General features: G+C 45.5%; 1 protein-coding gene across 4 annotated transcripts; it reads left to right on the top strand.

Moving 5' to 3' along the window:
• The first annotated feature begins 641 nt into the window (after positions 1–641).
• LOC125537223 lies at positions 642–5,370 on the top strand. Of its 4 annotated transcripts, none has more exons than XM_048700530.1 (6): positions 643–1,027; positions 1,631–1,694; positions 2,554–3,077; positions 3,189–4,415; positions 4,511–4,629; positions 4,724–5,370. In XM_048700530.1, exons 3-6 carry the CDS (start codon positions 2,555–2,557, stop codon positions 5,117–5,119), a joined length of 2,265 nt encoding a protein of 754 aa, XP_048556487.1. In that variant the 5' UTR covers positions 643–1,027; positions 1,631–1,694; position 2,554; the 3' UTR covers positions 5,120–5,370. The 4 variants fall into 4 exon arrangements, 3 of the variants coding, with proteins under 3 accessions (XP_048556487.1, XP_048556486.1, XP_048556485.1); XM_048700529.1 differs by having other exon boundaries at positions 643–1,023; XM_048700528.1 differs by having other exon boundaries at positions 643–1,003.
• The last annotated feature ends 15,942 nt before the right edge of the window (positions 5,371–21,312 follow it).

A 21,312-nucleotide genomic window follows, 5' to 3' on the forward strand; every position in this document is an offset into this window, starting at 1 on the left:
GAGTCGCCCGCCACGTCATCGGCAGCGCCCCTGGTCGGACCCTTCTCTGCTTCCGTCGGGGCAGGAAGCAGGAGGAAGAAGACGAGGCCAGGTGGGCCACGCGCTTTCCCCGACCCCACCTGGCAGTGTCTCGGCATTGACTCCGCCCCGGGCCCTAGTCTGTAAGTCAAAATGTTTTCTTGAAATGCGTTTTCGCTATATGAAGGCGTATTTCCTACCTTTTTAATCCAAAATGCGCTTTCCCTTTCGGAAAGCGTATTCTCTTCTTCTATGGCTGAAAATACGTTTCCCTTTTCAGAAAACGTATTCGGCCCGAAGGCACGTTCAGTTTTTCCTCCAAGGGCCTGTTTGCTGAAGTTTATTCATAGATTGGTCCCTGATCTTCAACTCCTCATAACTCTAAGGGTCTGTTTGCTGAAGCGTTACTAGGCGTACGCCTCAGCGCGGTAAAGTGCTCGGCGATAGCCCATCGCGTAGCTTTGGGCCTAATCGGTCCTCTAGGTGGGCCCATCGCTTAGGCAGAGCAAGGTGTGCGCCTAATAACGCTTTCGTCTAGTCAGGGTTGGAAAAAGTGTTATTAGGCATATGTCTCAGCACGCTGAAGCGCTCGGCGATAGCCCATCGCGTAGCTTTGGGCCTAATTGGTCCTCTAGACGGGCCCATCACTTAGGCGGAACAAGGCGTGCGCCTAGGCACTAGGAAGGGGAGAAAAGAAGTGAGGGGGCGGCGCTAGGCGGAGCAAGGCGGACCGGAGATGCAACGGGAGGGTGCTAGCATGCGGGAAGGTGGCGAGAGAATCGCGAGAAGATTGCGAGATGATTGCGTGCAGTTTGCCGGCGGGAGGAACGGAGAGATTAGGTTAGGATCTATACATATAAACATAGAAGGGGTGGCGGCGGCTCGATCTATTCTGTTGCCGCTCGTCCGCCGACCGCCGGGACGAAGTGATTCACCGCCATGACCTCTTCCTCCTAGCTGTTTCTCCGTTCGACCACAGCCTGAGGTCCGGTCTTCTCCCCTGCTGTATGTGAGCTGCCAATGCGATTTCACCCATTCCTTCTCTCGTGTCTTTCACTATGCCTGTGTGTTGCCTCTGCATCACCGGTGGATTGCTAGTTGATTGTTGCTCCATCTCTATCATGTAATCACTCGATCTGTAATTTCTGTATGATCTTTTTACATCCACAAATGGTCTTTTAAATTTATAAACAGTATTGGTTTATCTAGATTGCATGTTGGATGCTGCTAGATTTGTCCTTCGCTTGTAATCCCTTGAGCTGCAGTTTTGCTATGCTCTATTTCCTTCACAAAAATCAAGAGGAAATCGTTGGCTACTGTAATCTTGCTACACAATATTCAATTAGCAAGATGTTTTCTTTTCTTCAGTTTCGTCAGAATAAGCAGCTGGTAGCTTTTGTTTTCGCTAGAGCAAAACGTTGCAGTAAGTTGCAGGAAGCACCAAAATCTCTTGTGTTTGTTTCCTTCCTGTGATCGACCGAGAGAAATGAGATAGAAGCTAGGTATCTGAACCATCAGAAATCTATATACCCAAAGAGAAATTTTCTGTACTGATTGCTGAACACTTCCTAGATAAAACATGACTGAGAATAATTATAACTCCATGATGCAGTTGTACTGACTGGTCCGAAGGTAATTGTAGCGGAGGAACAAAGGGAGCATCCACTGGTCTGAAGGTAATCATCCCGGGCACTATTGGTGTTACTGAAGCTAGCTCTATGATTTTCTCAGTTACTAAGTTATATATGGCATGATGCCAAGAGGTGATACTGGGCGGTACTAGTACTAGCGTAGAAGTAGGATCAGATTTTGTTGCATGATGCCAAGATGTGACACTGACACTAACTCGTACTAGTACTAGTCTAAAAGCAGGGTCATATGCGTGCGGATGTGGCTGTTATTATTCTTGAATGTAGAGACATCAGGTTATTAAACATGGTAGTTCAAATTAGTATATGAGTGTGCTGTCGTTTAACTAGAGGGATTGTTCAGTTGGTATAAAAATGAAATTGCTTCCAGATCTGTATCAAGGCATCGAGCATTACAACTTGCAAGACTAAATAAGTTTTGAATCAGCAGATTTATAACTTTGTAATGCAGAAAAAAAGTTGTTCTGTTTCCCCCACAAAAATGAATTTTTTTTGTATTATCTATTTACTTCACAATAGTTTTTTCTTGGAATCTCCTAGTATACAGCTTGCTATCTATTTTATATTGCTCTGCATATATTATGTTATTATAATTCATATTGCTTTGATTCCTCCATTTTCTACAGGAACCGAATTGTGTACCTAATTAAACAGTAAATGATTTATCTTCTGCTATATATTTCTAGGATGTGGACTTACGCATAGACGTACAAACATGCTATATATTGAATAGTTTTTTTAAGGTCTATTTATTGAATTGTTGCTTTGATTATTACCTGGATTTATGCCTACTTGTAGTCTGGACTTTGGTAGATGTGGTCCATTTTTCTAGCATTAGCGAAGCGAATTACTGAATATTGGTTGTTTTGTATTTCAATATTTGTAGGATGTCTAGGAGAAATGCAACATCGGCATTGCAGGAGGAGAATGTCCTTAAGAGAAAGTCAGATGATGTGGGATGGGACTATGGGAGTCTAGCTGATGCTTCCAACAAGGATAAAGTGAAGTGTATTTTCTGTAACCATGTGAGCACTGGAGGTGTTTATTGTCACAAGCAGCATGTGGCTCATGTTTGTAATGTTGTGGTCAAATGTAAAAAAAGCTCGCAGGAAGCTAAAGATAGGTGCAAGAAATCTCTTGAAGAGGCATCTAATAAGAGGCGGGAAAAGACTGCCCGTGAGAAAGAGCTCAGACAAATTGTGAACATTTCTCGCGTTGGAGATGACGAAGCCGCTTGTATCGGAAGTGCGGAGCCACACAAGTTAGGTCCCATTGACAAGTGGACACGGCCTATTGATCCTAAACTGACTCAAGCTGAAGCCTTTCATCAACAGAAGATAAACAAGGAACTTTGGAAAAAGAGAACACATGAAGTGCAGCAGTATGTGGCTAGATGGGTGTACAATCATGGTAATTAAATATTTATTTTTACCCACACTACCATTGATTATTTACTTCTTTGTAATGTTTGACTGTTGGTTTACTTTTCAGTTACTAATTTTGTTCATATTACATTTGTAGCTATACCATTCAATGCTTTTGACAATGATGATTTCAAGTTAATGTGCGAAGCCATTGGGAGCTTTGGCCCTGGATTTGAGCCTCCGTCTAAACATGATCTTCGAGAGACTTTGTTGAGTGAGGAACATGCAAGAGTAAAGAGTTTGGTGCAAGAACGTGATGCTGAAAAGATGAAGAATGGCTGCTCCATTATGACTGATGCTTGGTCAGATAGGAAGAGGAGAAGCATAATGAACTTGTGCACAAATAGTGCTGATAGTTCTAATTTCATAAGGTCGAGTGAGATGTCGGCTGTATCACACACAAGTGAAGTCATCTTCCAATTAGTGGATGAAGCAATTGAGGAAGTAGGTCCTGAACATGTGGTGAAAGTAGTGACTGACAATGCTTCTAATAACATGGGAGCAAAGAAGATGTTGTTGGAGAAGAGGCCAAACATGTTTTGGAGCTCTTGTGCGACGCACACCATTAACCTGATGTTGCAAGGAATTGGTGACCTACCAAGGTTTAGTAAGGTACTTGAAAAAGCAAAAGCATTCACTATCTTTGTCTATGGGCACACAAGGACCTTGGACTGCATGAGGCACTTCTCTTCTGGGAAAGAGATCATAAGGCCAGGGGTCACTAGGTTTGCTTCTGCTTATGTAACTGTGGAAAGCCTTCTAGACAAAAAGGATCAACTAAGGAAGATGGTGGTTGATAGTAGATGGGACAAGCTCAGAGAAGTTAAATCAAAAAAGGGAAAGGCAGCAATAGCTACGATGATGAGCATGGCTTTTTGGAAAGATTTGAAGCTTTGCCTCAATGTCTTTGAGCCTTTGGTAAAAGTCCTTCGCTTGGTTGATGGGGATGTCAATCCATCTATGGGCTTTGTTTATGGAGAAATAGTTAAGGCAAAGAAAGAGATCAAGGAAGTCTATGGCAATGTGGAGTTACATTACAAAGATGTGATTAATATTGTTGAGAAAAAGATGAAAGATCGACTTGACTCTCCATTGCACTTGGCTGCATATTTGCTGAATCCATATTATAGTTATGCTGATACTAATATTTTTGATGATGGAACAATAAACGAAGGGTTCATCAGTTGTGTGGAGACCTTTTATTATGGTGATGATGACAAGCAAGATCAAGCTGTCAATTTTGAATTAAAGAAATTCCAGAATAGAGAAGGATCATTTGCAAAGAAGCTTGCGAGGAGTTGTCAGAATTTTGATTATAATGCAGGTATGCATTGTGATTTTGTGAAGTCTAAATTATTCAATATTTATTCAGAGTTTATGCAATACATTGTTAACTTGATTCTCTGCTCTCATTCATAGCATCTTGGTGGAGGCTCTATGGAACTGAAGCACCGGCTCTACAAAGGATGGCTGTGAGAATCCTCTCATTGACCTCGAGTTCTTCAGTCTGTGAAAGGAATTGGAGTACCTTTGAAAATGTAAGTCTCCTGACTCTCTAATCTCACGTTTAGATTAGCCAGTCGCATGTCAAAACATTCTCTGTTCTTAATCATTATTTTTTTCCTGTTGCAGATTCATACAAAGAAAAGAAATAGGCTAACTACAGAACGTCTAAACTCTCTTGTGTTTATACAATTCAACTCAAGAATGATGGCCAAGAAACAAATGATCAAGGAGAAGAAGATCACTGATGTCCTCTTATCTGCTGAAACTACCGAAGCTCAAGGTTTTCTTTTTGAGGGCGGAGACGATTATGCAGAAGTCATCTATAGGGATGATGAGGAGGAGATGGATAGTACAGGGATGCCAGGGAGTGCCATTGGAGAAACAATGGGAGGTGATGAACTGCTCGAGCCACGTAGAAGTGCGAGACTAAGACAACTTTATGAAGAAGAAGAATTCGATTCTGAAGAAGAGGAGTTTGATGATGAGGAGGAGATGCATTCAGAGGATGAGAATGAATATTGATAATTAAGGAGACCCAAATGCATGGATGTCCTTTGTTAAGTACTTCGTTTTCATCTTATATCTTTTAAGTCATTATGTGTCGAACTGTTTGTGTGTGCATCCATGTGGAATTTTCACTTTTTGACTTGTGAGAGAAGTCTTCCAAATAAGATTCTAGGAATAAAGAACTTCATTCTGAAGTGTGAACTGTTGAACTTATAATATATAATGCTATGCCAATTCGGTCTTGCGTGATGTTTGACTCTCCTGTATTTGAACATTTGATATTTCTATGGGCGTACTACTTTCATTGAATAGATTATATTTAGTTCTCCACAGTGTGTCATGTATGTTATTTTTATCATCAAATTATCCTTCTAACCTGATATAGTACAAAGTCTAGTTAAACAATGATCATCCTAACCTTCTACCATACAAAATGCTTTGGCCCGCCTAGGCGTAGCCTAGGCATGCTAGGCGCTAGGCAAAGGGTCACGGCCCGCCTATCGCCTAGCACTTTTTCCAACCTTGCTTGCTAGTAGTACATGTTGATGTTAGTGATGGTTTTCGGTGCATGACTGAGGTCTGTCCCAAGTACCGTTTGTATGCATGTTCCATTGCATCCAGTTGGTTAAATGCTTGCATGATGGCATTGTTGATATGTTCTTGCATGATATTTATTGTTGATGCCAGTGGTCATGCTATGTTTCTGGAGAAGTATGTACTTACGATTTTCGTGCTAGTCAGTATGCCATGCTTAGTTGGTTATGATCCATTGTTGATATGGTGGATAGTTATGTGGTACCCTCATAATTATCTTGATATCATGCTTATGCATTGTAATTGCATCATGCATTTTATCATGGCTCAACATATTTGCATTCAAGTTTAACGCGATTAAATTGAAGTTGAACAATGGTTGGCTGAGTCATGGTACCACCATATCGAACTGACCAGTGCAACCATGCTTACCTTTATGGGAAGGTCCTAATTGGGTCTATTGTCGTGCCTCTCACCGCTGCCTCCAGCGAGGGAAGGTTATGGGCATGCGGTACCATGGCCCGGTAAGAAGACATAACCTTGTGTGCTCGTTGTTGTTGTTATGAATCCGGGTCCCCGTTTGGGACCATTTATGTTTGGCCACGACGGTGGTCATTGTGTCTTTGGTAGACACGGGGCCACCTAGGACTAGCCCAGTGGGGAGTGAGTCGGAGTGGCCGGGAGAGTGTCATGGCAGTAGACCGGTTTTGTCGGAACTCCGTTGGTCCACCCGAATTGGAGTGTGAGGCTATGGGTTCTATAGTGCGGGTACAATGTACTAACCTTGAAGAGTGTATATTAAATCTATCGATAGCCGCGCCCACGGATAAGGTCCCAGTTCGTAGTTGGTCACACTATGAGTCAACAGTAATAATAATAATAATAATGTGCTTTATAACAACCATGGTTCAATAAGGAGATAAGTTGGTTGTGATCGCTGGAAGGATCACCGTTTGAGGCCAGGTATTGGTCGTGGTTGTGATCGCCGGAAGGATCACTGTTTGAGACCAAGTGCTGGTCGTGGCTGTGATCGCCGGCACGATCACCGTTTGGTTACGAGGTAACCCGAGCATAATAAATGGTGCATATAGTGTCATCATGTTGCATGCTGGTATCGTCCGATTTATATGTTCATGTCATGCTCATATTGTTCTAGCAGTGCTATGTTCATGTTGTTTATGTCATGATCATATTGTTCTAGCAGTATTATGTTCATGTTGTTCATGCCATGATCATATTGTTCTCGCAGTATTATGTTCATGTTGTTCATGCCATGATCATATTGTTCTAGCAGTATTATGTTCATGTTGTTCATGCCATGTTTTTCTGATGATCTCATGATAATTCCTGCTTAACCTGTAGTTGCCATGCTGTTGTTTGTCTTGGATGCTTCTGGTTATTGTGAGCTTGCAAGTACATTCAATGTACTGACCTGGCATGTCATGTCAGTTTGCAGGTCGTGCCTGGATTGCTTGCTTGTTTGGTGTTGTTCCTGTGTTCGCGAGCTAGGATAAATATTCCAGCTAGAGTCCCTGCGGATTGGAGTCCATCATCGCTGTTCGTTGTTCCGCTGCCAGTAGTAGTTCCGCTGCTTCGAGTTGTTATGCTGCTTGTATAGATCAATCGTGGTTGGTGTAGTGTCGCCGTGCCGATGTTATTCATTGTAATATCGGAACCCTTGTATTCATATTCGTGTTGTAATAGAGAGCTGGTTTGTTCTATACTAAGTAGTGTCGTATTCCAGAAGACTTCACCTCGATCTCTAGGCTTGAATACAGGGCACTCCGGTTTTCTCTGAGTCGGGGTGCCACATTCCTTGACCATGTTGATCACGCTGCGGCGAGAGCACCAGGGCGGTGGATGATGGTGAGGCCTAGGAAGGGGACGCCGCTAAGCCGTGGAAGAAGCGATAGTGGATGCCCACGCGGAGGGGAGTACGTGGGTTAACTGCTTCGGCTGCGGTGTGAGGCTGTCATCGCCGGAGAATAACAGGAGGTGTGGGTGAGTATAGAGAGATGGCATGGCTAGCGGTGGCAGCACAACGAGACACGGGAGGCAGGAGCAGGCGGCACGGCCGACGCTAGTTTGGGCGGTTGGAGCAAGAAGACCAGAGGTTGAAGAAGCACGACGGCCGTTGGATGGACATTGTACGGTCACTGCAGCTAGAATCATTTATATTGACTAAGTTAACAAAGCCCCTAGTACGCATGAACTTAGTAGGCCCACATGTCAGCCTCCAAAATGGTGCGCCCCAGATGTCAGGGGTAGGAATCATTTTGTGGGCGGCTGAAGCTAGAATATTCAAGATTGAAGAAGAAGCACGACATTCGTTGGATGGACATCCAACGGCCACTGCTGCTTGAACCATGTGTTGACTATAAGTTGACAAAGCCTTGCATACGCATCAACTTACTTATTTTAGGGGACGCGTCAACTTAGTTGGCCCACATGTGTGTGGCAGAGAACTTATAGCCCATTTGCAATTTGTAAGAATGTACATCCCATTTTTGAATTCTAATGGAATTTACTACAACCCATTTGCAATTTGTAAGAATGTACAACCCATTTTCGAATTCTAATGGAATTTACCATAGCCCATTTACAGTTTGTTAAAAGTACAACCCATTTTCTAGCTAGGACAACGATTAATAATTTCAACCAACCAATCAAAAAAGAATTCAATAAAATTTACCACATTTTGATGGGATCCGAAATATTATTATCCTGAAATTTCTAGTCAGATTAAATACAATTTCAATATAAATTTGTATTACGTAAAAATCAACCAAACATTATGCGCGAAACAATTAATGAAATTAAAATTTTCAAAATTGAAAAATAATATTTTATAAACTAATTACGTGTTTGGTGCATTTTTTATAGTTACCGTCCAGTTTTTATAATTACATCCCATTTATTATTTCTGAAAGCCCATTTTCTTGGTAAGCCTAATGCATCCCTCCTAGGAAAGATTTGCAGCCCAGCAGGGAGGAGAATAACAAGTTGACCTTGCCTAGGTATTCCTCAAAAAAAGTATAGCTGGGCTAGCCATTTTCAACTTGAAAAAAATTAATATCTGGGCTGGATATCTGCCCTGGGCTAGACAGGTCACAGCCCGCCTAGTTAATACCTTGCTCTCCTCTGAACAACAATGAAAACATTGCTCAAAAAAAAACTTTGCAGTACTCACACCTCAAAAACACAAAATACTGCTCGAGCTGCTTGGTCCCAGCTGTCGGCCGCTCCTTGTGCAATTCTCTCGTTTATTGACTACATAGGTTGATAATGGTGTGGGACTGTGATGTCAGGAAACTAGGAGGAAGCAAAAAAAGTTATAGTTGTATATAATAAGATGGCACTTGCATGCGTACGTGCGGCTATGGCCCTGGTAGGTCAACACTTTCATCCTCTCCAAGTAAAGTCATCTCCTCATTCCTCATGTCCGTTGACCATGTTGACAACACGAGACGGCGGCGCCACGACGTGCACAACAACTCGAAGGATGACGGAGAGGGCCTCGCGGACACTACAGATGGTCTGATACATCGCTCGCTGCTCAATCGGGAAGCCATGATCATAGGGCCACATATCCGTGACAACATTGTTGTTCGCTTGTTCACCGGTGCTCGTTGAGGAGACGGAGGTTGCAGCACAGGTCCTCCTGCACTGGTAGCTCTTCCGCCATTAGGGCGTCGAAGTGCAGCCGCACCTGCTCTATGGTGAACACGATATGAACCGGCTTGGACAGTGGCGCAAGCTCCTGGTCGGAAGCAACGTCCATTGTCTGATTGTCGTCGCTCAGCTCGGCGAGCTCGCTGGCGAGCCAGCATGTTCGACTGCTAGACCGACATGCTACTAAGCACGAGTCTGACTACCTTGGCCCACCCAGACCGCCTCCCTCGCCCACGCGCGCTTTCCGCCCAAAATTGTTAGCGCCGCCCGCCCCACTTCCTAGTGCTTGCTATTGCTTCGCCTTCAAATGACACAAGTGTTGTCCGTCCAGCTGTCTGTCACCCACATTAATGATACGCAGTTGCCGAGGTAGCTACTCCGGCGCCACATGACCATCCCTCCGCCACCCACCATTGCTATATAAACTACTACGCCGACCATAGTTGTAGTTATCCGCCTCCGTTCCCTTTCTCCTGTCCACACCACTACTTCCCACCATGGCTTCCTCGCGCTCCAGCGATCTTCGGGACGGGCGGACAACGGACCAAGCCGGCAGGCATGTGGAGGACGACGACGTCCCAATGGAGGACATGGTAGTCAACGATCCGGTGCCAACCCCCTCCTCCGCGCCATCCTCGCCAGTGCATTGCACCTTGACCCTTGGTAAGGCACATGCCAAATACATGGACATGATGAGGCAGAAGCGTGAGGAGAAGTTCCGGGAGGCGCAGGCTGCCGCTGCCTACAACCACCATCTCATCTAGGAGCACCTGCAGGCAGAGGGGCAGATCGCCGCGGAGATCTATGTTGGAGAAGGACGCTGCTTTAGTTACTTAACTACTGGTGCAGTTGGGTCACTGACACGTGGGCCCAACAAGCATCTGGGCCACATGTCAGTTACGCTACTGCACCTGCAGTTAGCTAAATGAAGCTCGGTCCACTAGAGAAGAAGCTTATGTTCGGCTCAGCCGAACACAGGTGGGTAGCTTCGATTAATTAATTATACCTCCGGTGCACCCCTTTTTAGTTCAAGAATGTACGAAATATAATGAAATCCGGCATGTTTATATGAAATCTGACCGTGTATGAATGAACTTAGTGTGATTAGTTCGAATTCTTGTATCACTGGCATTGGATGAACATGCAAAATAATATGTACTAGCATTATCCCCAGGGTGATCACCTCATTCACAGAAGCTCCACATGTACTCCCTCCGGTCCTTTTTAGTCTGCATACAAGTTTTGTCTGTAGTCGAAGTATATCTACTTTGACCAATCTTATAGAAAAAAGTATGTACATTCACAATGTAAAATCAACTGACTTGAAAGAAATCTAATATGCAAAGTTAAAAGGAACAGAAGGAGTACAAAGAGTTTGAGCAGCTTTTTTGCGTTCCTATACATTGCAATCAAACACACAGGCCTGGCAATTCATAGAGAATATTCAAAACAATCGATGATTATGCATCTTAGTGATTCACACGTCAGAGCCAATATTTACTTCACAACTAAAGAATAAAGAAAAATCTATCGATACTGGGCGTCCCATTTGAAAATATCTGTAACACCCCCAGTGGTTAGCTACAGTAACCTCACCCTAATGATGCCATGTCATCAGGCTAGCTAAGCTAAATGCCCACTTCATGAAAATCAAAGCCATTTTCAATTTGAATTAAAGTCAAATAAATTATTTCTTCGAGGAATAATGCTAAAATGTTCACCTTATTATAAAAATTCCCTTGATCATTGTTAAGTGGAAACCAACAATATTTGAATCACCTAGTAATACTTAGAGATTTATTAAGTGGTCCAGCGGCAAACTACTTGGCCTTTTCAAATTTTAAAATATTTGAACAAGTCCCATCTGGCTCCAAACTTTTTGTGTGCCCGTAGGATAAAACCTGGTATTTATGTGCCAAGTTACAACTACAACGAAAATCTTTTGCTACTAAAAGAAAATAGAAAAGAAAAATAAATAATAGAAATAAAAGGAAAAGAAACCCCCCGGCCCCCGATGGGCCTCTGCCTCTCCCACAACAACCGGCCGGCCCACCCCCTTTCCCCCATTATCCCCACCCGACCGAACCCTAGCACCACTACTCGACCCACTCCCCCACCCACTCCCCACGTCTCTCTCCTTCCCCTCCCGATTCTGAATCGGGCACTGAGGGGCCCGATCCCGCGCCGCCCTGCACCCCCGACGACGGTGCATCCTCCCTAGAGCCCCCGCTCGCCGATGCCACCGTCCCGCCGGCCCCTTCGGACCTCGTCGCTCCCCGTGGTCGTCGTCCACCCCACCAACGCAAGGCCACGGTGCCCCCCCCCTTCGCCGGATCATCGTCGCTCCTCCGCATCGGCCAATGCCACGATGACCGTGTCGACCTGCTGCTCCGACGCCTCCCCGACCCCCTCGAGCTCGCACGCGACCTCTCCTGTGAGCCCCTTGCCCAATCCCCCTCCGCCTCCCGCCATAGGTCGCTGCCACGCTCTGGCCCGACTGCTCGCGCCCTGTCTGGCCCCGCTCGCGCCCCGCGCGCATTCTACCCGACCACGTCACGCCCGCAGACCTGCCCTCGCCCCTGTACCCGTGCCGCGCGCGCCCGTCGGCGCACAAGCCGCGCGCCCTGCACCCGTTGGCGCCCGCCGGCGCCCACCCTACTCCCCCACTGCACTGCTCTGCTGCTGCCTTCTCGCCTCCCCTGCTCCCCTCGCCCGCAGCTCCCTCGTGCCCTCCCGCTCACCACGCGCGCCCGCGCGAGCCTCGCTGCTCCAGGACGCAGCCATGGCCGCCTCGCCACCCGCCTTCGTCAGCCCGTCTCCGCCTGACCTCGCCGGCGGTGAACCGCATCCGCCCCGCGACCACCACTGCCGGCGACCGCGCCACCGCCCTGGCCGGCGCCCCGCCGCAGCCCCGCTTGCCTCGCTCGAAAACGCCTTGTCGGGCGCCCGTGCCCAACGCCCGCTCACCCATTAGGGCCCCTGGCCCAAAGACAGCCGAGGCCCAGCCCCTAAACGTTAAAAAAAGAATTAAAAAAATAAAAAAAATAAAATTAATTAATTAATTAATTAATTGACTAAATTAATTAACTTACTTAATCTGATTAAACATTAGATACCTAATTTACTAATTAAACTGATTAATAGGTTAATTAGGTTATTGCACCTATGACGAACGGGACCCACATGTCAGTTGACCAGTCAACACCCCTGTTGACTGCTGACATCATGCTGACGTCAGCATGCACTATTCTGGATAATGTTGAATTAAAGTAAATAAATAAATGCTAAAAATGATTTAAATCTTCTAAAATCAATATAAAATAAAACGTAGTTCGGATGGAAAAACTTTGTACATGAAAGTTGCTCAGAACGACGAGACGAATCCGAATACACCCTCCGCTCGTCTGCCACATGCACCTAGCATAGCGAACCTACAACTGTCCCCCTCTAGTTCGTGTCTCCGATAATGCCAAACTTCGGAAAACTTTCCCGGATGTTTCCCCCCTTCGCTGGTATTGTGTAGCACCGCGTTAGAACACCCCTAGCCCTGCGTGTTACCACCGTCATGTTTCTGTGTTGCATCTGTTTGCTTTATATTTACTGTTTCTTTCCCCTCTTCTCTTTGGAAGACCCCAAGACCGATGCTGATGCCGCTGTGATCGACTACACCATCGATGGCCCCTCCTTCTTGTCTGAGTTTCCAGGCAAGCAAAACCCCTTGAGCATTCCGATATCGCCCATCTCTTTCCCTCTTTTTCTTGCATTAGAACTACTACTGCCTTATGTATGATCCTACTCTGATGCATACCTACTTGTCCTAAACTGGTTAGTATAGGTTGGTTAGTGATCCATCAGTGACCCCCACCTTGTCCTAGTTGCCCCGCTTTATGTTCGATGACTCGATCAACGTGATCGATGTCCAGGCCCCAACACCGCACATCACCCCCCATTAGTTGTACGACTCTGTAGAGATACCATCGAGTGCCGAGGGTGGAACCTCTTACATCACTCCTGACGAGATCTCCATAGTGTAGCTATACTGTCGAGATCATCGAGGGTGATTTCCTCCTTAACCACTTCCGTTACGGCTCTGTCGTGCAACCTCTCAAGTGTGAACCTCGAGGGTGGATCCTCTTACGTTCACCTTGATGACAACATCGAGTGGAATTCACCGGGGGTGATTCCTCAGGTTTTCCCCTTGGTGTTAGACACACAGTTACTATGGTTACTATGACTTTACCCTGATCCATGTTACTAAAGACGGGTTGGCCCTGAGGGGTACCCGTGCGAGCTTAATAGCGAGTGATGTGGAGACGGGTTGACCTGGAGGGTGCCTGCGAGATACTTACGAGGCGTGGCCGGGCATTCTTTGCCCTTGCCGCAAGTACTCGAGATGGGGCGACGGGGTCACATCTTTCGTGAGTCTATGCTTGTTACCGTGCGTTCCTAATCCACTATGATTTGGATATTTGATCCGAGGGGCCTCTGCCCTCATAGCACTAACCATCACGTGGGCATTGTATGGGTGTTCTGCATCGTATGCATCAGCCGAAGCTTAATTGACGTCAGCGACTGAGCGGCGCTCGCCGGGTTGGACTGCGTAAGCTCCTGCCTTGTTTAAGGAGGTAGCTAGGTCTGCTCACCGGCCGCGTACGCAACGTGGAGGAGTTCCCGGGGAGATGGCCCATGACCCCTAGGGGCATAGGTTTAGTCCGTCTTGCTGGCCTCTCTATTAAGCCTAGGTCAGGTTGCGGCGTATTCTTTGGCTGAGGCCGGGCATGACCCAGGAAAGTGTGTCCGGCCGGAGTTAATCGAGCGTGGTGGCTAAGTTGGTGCACCCCTGCAGGGAAGAAAACATCTATCAATAGTCTATCCTACGGTAACGGACACTTGGAGTTGTATCCTGATCGATACAACTAGAACTGGATACTTGAGATGAGGAATGGATATGAGAAATGGATATGAGAAATGGATAGTATGGCTCTGGGATTGCTTTCTCGTAGTGAGTCGAGAAAGGATCTCTGGCCGAGGTTGATAACACTACCTACTTTACATTATGTTGATATGTACTCTTCTATATGCTGCAAGATGCTTGAAGATGCTTGAAGATTCTAGTCTAGGATTTCCCCTTCTCTTCTGGCATTCTGCAGTTTAGTCCACAGATACAGCCCTTTTCCTTTGATACAGATACATACTTAGTTTAGATCTGATGTAAGTCCTACGAGTACTTTGGATGAGTACTCACGGCTGCTTTGGTACCTCTTTTCCCCCCATACCCGATTGTCGCAACCAGATGACGGATCCCAGGAGCCAGACGACACCACTGAAGACTACTGCTACCCTGAGGGTGCCTACTACTACGTGACGGTCGCTGACGACTTGGAGTAGTTAGGAGGCTCCCAGGCAGGAGGCCTTGCCTTTTCGATCGATGTTGCTTTTGTGCTAGCCTTCTTAAGGAAAACTTGTTTAACTCATGTCTGTACTCAGATATTGTTGCTTCCGTTGACTCTTGTGTTCTCAAGCTTATGTATTCGAGCCCTCGAGGCCCCTGGCTTGTAATATAAAGCTTGTATTATTTTAATTTGTGTCTAGAGTTGTGTTGTGATATCTTCCCATGAGTCCTTGATCTTGATCGTACATATTTGCGTGTATGATTAGTGTATGATTGAATCAAGTGCGTCACAAGTTGGTATCAGAGACGACTGCCTGTAGGACTCCCCCTTCCACACTCCTTGGCCGAAGTTGAGTCTAGTCACTGAAAAACTTTTTTACTAATATGGCTGTGTGTCTTATGGGCCCACGTCGCCATCGGGTGGTATTATGATCTTTTATTCCACGTCTTTACTCTGGGATCATGATCTCTCTTATTTGGGTTAAAGATTTTGCTAACTCTTACACTAGGTTCTCGTAACTACTTCCTCCCGGAGAGCCCCTTCATTCCAAATGATCGCCTGTTCACGAGAAGACTTTGAAGATACTCTTCGATGTTACCCGAGATCCTTTTGACCACCGCCTTTGCAATTCCCTACCACTGATATATCCTTGTGTATAGCTAATACACTTGCCATTTATACATTTATCCCCAGTTGCTCCTGTTATTACAAGATACCCATAGTACTCTCCGTTATTCTGAGAATCATTTGTGCCTTCTGCTTTGCTGCTTCTTTTCGCACTACGGATAATTCACTTAACCGGGGTTCGTTCATCCCCAGTTGTTCACATTCTTTCCAAAATACCTGAAAATGCTATCTGATCTTTCAAAATCCTCTACATCCTAGTGCTCCCGAAAGTATTGTTTGCCTGCATTATGGTTAAATCCATATGTCCAGCAATATTCATCAACATCCTTTGTCATTGTCTTCCTGAGCCTATTGATTCATTATGTTGCGATTGCTCGCAATCATCAGCCGTACCCTGAAATTTCACCTTCCTTCTCATACGTCATTCTAGACATGGCTGGATCTCGGCCAATCATGTTGTAATTGATTGTCCACCTAGTTCCCTTCAACTTGAACGTCAAATTATTCAGCTGTTTCTATAATCTAATGCCTTTGCATTCTTTCCCTCTTCTGGTTGAGTACTGATGCTCACATCAGATCCCTTGTGGACCAACAGACCCCCCTTTTTTTGGATTTTATTCGACAACGTCCTTCATATTCAATAGGCTTGTGAGCCTTTCCACGGATACATAATGCTTTTGGTAAACTGTATCCCCCGTTTTCTCAAGCATGCTCCACTACCGAGATCGTGTTATTTATTCTTGAAATTTATGTTATATGTTCCTAAGATGCCTCGATGGGTGAACCTATGCCTTCCCTAATCGGTGTGAACTCGAAAGTTATGCGGGTTATACTCTACTGGCTTTTCGTCAGATAAAATTTCAATACTACAGCTTCATCAAGAGCGAGAAAAAAATGAAAGGTTATGCATTGTAGAAGTGGGAGTCGACCTTGAATTCTGTGTTCATGGACCCGATGTGGAACTTATCATGAAGCTTCTTGTAATAATATTATTCCCCTTGTTATAACTTCATCTTGTATCTATGCTTGGTCCTTTGCAACCGTGGTTCCGACCATGATTTTTTTTCTTTGATTCCATTCCTCGGACAAGTTAAAGCATGTGTCTTCTACAGATCAATGCATCTCCGCACCCTCTATTTTGATCTTCCTTCGAGTATTGCCCTCATGTATCTTGAGAATAACAAAGAACTGTGTTACTTCCTATGAGTCTTCATCTGGTATTGCTTCTCGTCAATTTCAGGATTCCCCGGGTTTTGAGTTGTTAGTCACTCGAGAACGCCGATAAGTGAATCGATTCCACACTCCGATTCTATAACTCTAAGTAATTTTTGTTGCTTACGTGTCTAATAATCCTTCAAGTCATTCCTAGCCTGATCGGCTATATCATTATGGTGCTAAATTTTAACTTTGCTACCTGGTCCTTCTTCCTGGAGCACAACTTTTGACGATGAGATTAGCCTACATCGATCTTCCTTGTCATATCATTTCGCCTTGAACAACAAGCTTTATTTCGAGTTTGTGTCATACCTGTGGTTTCAATAACCTTTCGCTTCATCATTCTTTTGACTGGATGTCATCACCGATTGATTACATCTTCATGAAATCTCTCGACAAATGTGTCATGATCATCATCAACATTCTGAGATTTTCCAGGATATCAATCGAATTCATGATGAGAAATACAACCCTTCCCCTCAATGATTTATGTTATCATCGACAACATTCTTGCCTTCCCAAACACAAACTTGTTCATATAATTTTGGAAATACATCCTATTCGGCATGTCGATGGATTGTCGCTGAGCCTGTCGGCCACACCCTCATCTTTTCCTTGCTGAAATTGTATGACTTATTTTTCTAAGTTGTTTACGATGGATCCTTTGCATATCCAAAGTCTAACCTTTGCTTGAAAACCATGTCAATGCTATCTCGAAGCCTGTCTATGGTAATCCGTTCTTCAATAAGAACATTTGAAGCACAATACTAAATTTTCTTTATCAATTATCCAAACACTATTGTATGGGTAATGTCATGCAATTTTTCCCTTTACCTAAATGGTTTTATACTTCTATCATGTCATGGATATCATGCTCTGCTTGTCCTTGGGAAGGATATACCCCCTGAAATATGTGTTTAAACACATTTTCCTTTCCATTGTTCTGATTAATATACTAACCATATTTTCCTTTCCATTCTTTTGTTTAACCTTTCCGGTAAACTAATTTATCTCAGTAGAGATAATTTTCTGCTTAGGTCAACACCTCAATGTACAACTCTGTCAGTAAAGACCCTGTTACTATTGTTGTTGACATTTCGGTAGCCATTGATGGATGAGAATTTTGCCTAATGGCCTGCCTCGTTCAACGAGCAGGAAAATGGTTATGTTCGTCCCTCTCCCTTGGTACCAACGTTGTTGGCAACATACCTGACAGTCTATTATATGACATGCCTTCCTATCGGCCCCCTTGCTACCTTTAACCCACATGGTGGGCCCATTACCCACAGTTCCATAGGATCAGAACCTCACTCTCTTCTATATCTTTTATTCCGAAGTATCATTGCTCTTGGCTTTGTGTGTTGTCACGAGCCACCGTCCGAGAGATGATCTATTCTCGATGCTCTGAACCCCCTTCTCACACTCTGTTCATGTATCGATCGTTTGTCCATTCACTTGGAACTTCCAATTGAACCTTCTTACTTTACTCTCGATATTTTCTTAAGTATCTATTCGAGAATTACTTCTACCACAATCCCTGAGTTATCTTCCAGATGATCAACCTTGTAAGGTCCGCTCTTCCGAAGTTACTCCTTGTCCTTTCGTAAGTACGATGAAATTTTCAAAGAAAGGATGATGACTTCATCATGATGACCTGAAGCCAAGTAATCAAGACATCAACGTAATGGATCGACCTTTTGGAGAAGAGCAACCAAGGCCAAGAAGATTCGCTAGAATTTCGTGACCAGACGTCTCCCCCTTATTCCACCTCTTAAATCTCGGGACGAGATTTCTTGTGGTGGAGGAGATTTGCAACACCCCCAGTGGTTAGCTACAGTAACCTCACCCTAATGATGCGATGTCACCAGGCTAGCTAAGCTAAATGCCCACTTCATAAAAATCAAAGCCATTTTCAATTTAAATTAAAGTCAAATAAATTATTTCTTCGAGCAGTAAAGCTAAAATGTTCACCTTATTCTAAAAATTCCCTTGATCATTATTAAGTGGAAACCCACAATATTTGACTCACCTAGTAATACCTAGAGATTTATTAAGTGGTCCAGCAACAAACTACTTTGCCTTTTCAAATTTTAAAATATTTGAACAAGTCCCATCTGGGTCCAAACTTTTTGTGTGGCCGTAGGATAAAACCTGGTATTTATGTGCCAAGTTACAACTACAACTAAAATCCTTTGCTACTAAAAGAAAATAGAAAAGAAAAATATATAATAGAAATAAAAGGAAAAGAAACCCCCTGCCCCCCCATAGGGCTCGGCCCCTCCACAAAAACCAGCGGGCCCACCCCCGTTCCCCCATTATCCCCACCCGACCGAACCCTAGCACCACTACTCGACCCACTCCCCCACCCACTCCCCACGTCTCTCTCCTTCCCCTCCCGATTCTGAATTGGGGCACTCAGGGGCCCGATCCCGCGCCGCCCTGCACCCCCGACGACGGTACCTCCTCCCTAGAGCCCCCGCTCGCCGACGCCACCGTCCCGCCCTGCCTCTCCACCGCCGGTGCCTTCGGACCTCGTCGCGCCCCGTGGTCGTCGTCCACCCCACCAACCCAAGGCCACGGTGCCCCCCATCACCGGATCGTCGATGCACTTCCGCGTCGGCCAACGCCATGACGACCGTGTCGACCTGCTGCTCCGATGCCTCCCCGGCCCCCTCGAGCTCGCACGCGACCTCCCCTATGAGCCCCTTGCCCAATCCCCCTCCGCCTCCCGCCGTAGGTCGCCGCCACACTCTGGCCCGACTGCTCGCGCCCTGTCTGGCCCCGCTCGTGCCCCGCGTGCATTCTACCCGACCTCGTCGCGCCTGCAGACCTGCCCTCGCCCCTGTACCCGCATCCCGCGCGCCCGTCGCCGCACAAGCCGTGCGCCCCGCACCCGTTGGCGCCCACCGGCGCCCACCCTACTCCCCCACTGCACTGCGCTGCTACTGCCCTCTTGCCTCCCCTGCTCCCCTCGCCCGCAGCTCCGCCGTGCCCTCCCACTCACAGCGCGCGCCAGCGTGAGCCTCGCTGCTCCAGGCCGCAGCCATTGCCACCTCGCCACCCGCCTTCGTCAGCCCGTCTCCGCCTAACCGCGCCGGCGGTGAATCGCATCCGCCCCGCGGCCACCCCTGCCGGCCACCGCGCCACCGCCCTGGCCGGCGCCCCGCCACAGCCCCGCTTAACGTGCCCAACGTCCGCTCACCCATTAGGGCCCCTGGCCCAATGACAGCCGGGGCCCACTCCCTGAACATTTTAAAAAAAGAATTAAAGAATTAAAAAATTAATTAATTAATTAATTAAATTAATTAACTTAATTAATCTAATTAAACATTATACCTAATTAACTAATTAAACTGATTAATAGGTTAATTAGGTTATTGCACCTATGACAAACGGGACCCACAGGTCAGTTGACTAGTCAACAACCTGTTGACTGCTGACGTCATGCTGACATCATGCTGACGTCAGCATGCACTGTTCTGGATAATGTTGAATTAAAATAAATAAATAAATGCTAAAAATGCACTAGTAGAAAAAGGGTCAAACGTGAAGCACATTAGTGCGGGTTAGAATTTGAGCCGGCACTAATGTGTGCATTAGTGCCGGTTCCAATGGCTAGCCGGCCGCTCTCATTAGTACCGGTTCGTGGCGAACCTTTAGCACCGGTTTGTGCCACGAACCAGTACTAAAGTGAGTGGTGGCAGGATGTTGTCAGTCCGGGGCCCCTCCAGCACCTTTAGTAGCGGGTCGTATCACAAACCGGTACTAAAGGTCGTCCTACATAGACCCTTCGTCCACCCGAGCTCGCTCTGTTCTTCCCCTTTCCCCTCTCCTCTTTGTTATTTTCCCTCTTCCTCTCAAGCTCATCACACATTTTGCCCAAAATTTGTCAAGATTTAAAGGCCCCCATCCATTCAAATGATCACAAAGGTTAGCAACTTTTTCCTTTCATCTCTCATTGCTAGATTAGCTTGTGCGATGCTTTATATAGTGATTGATTTTTGAGTTTAGTAATTTGGGAGGAATTATATATATGTGCTAGTATTTGATTTATATGCAATTTAAGGTCAAAAATAACACTTAGTTTGCATATGTAGGTGTGGTTTACTTAGTACCTTCTAAATCTCCGTCGTAACCACCGTCGATCGCTCGCAACGTCCCGTCGCCGGCACCACCTTGTGGTGAGCCTCTTGTTCATGATGTTTTATATAAAAAATTGATGTTTGTGTGATTTGGATATATAGTTACTCATATAATTATCTTACCCATACGTTGTTTGTTATACATAGTGCCATGGTTTTGATATCCGTCCCCGTCGGCCCTCGTCCGGGTTTTAATTCGGATGTGGTATATTCTCTTTTAAAACTATTCATTGCATTTCTTGTTTATGACAAATTATGCCCATCAAGTTGACATAGATATTTGTATGTAGGAGGTAGTTGAACTGGAAATTCCAACCGACCCTATTGTCGAGAGGTTAAATTTAGTTGAAAGAGAAAACGAGGATTTGAAGGAAAAATTGAAAAGAATTGAGGGGGAGAAGATGGAATTGGAGTTGAATGTTGCCGATGTCGTCGATGATCACAAGATTAAGATGGAGAAAATGCGCTTGAAGATTAGAAAGATTAGAAAATATGCCATTCATAGTGAGGCTTGGTATCATTATGCTGTTGGATCAATTGTTACCTTAGTTGCGATCTTGATCGCATTTGTTGTTGCATTTAAATTCTTTAGCGAGAGAGTTATTTGTTTGTTGCATTTAAGTGT

The sequence above is a fragment of the Triticum urartu genome, chromosome 2, assembly GCF_003073215.2.
Source record: "Triticum urartu cultivar G1812 chromosome 2, Tu2.1, whole genome shotgun sequence".
In the NCBI taxonomy this organism is placed as follows: domain Eukaryota; kingdom Viridiplantae; phylum Streptophyta; class Magnoliopsida; order Poales; family Poaceae; genus Triticum; species Triticum urartu.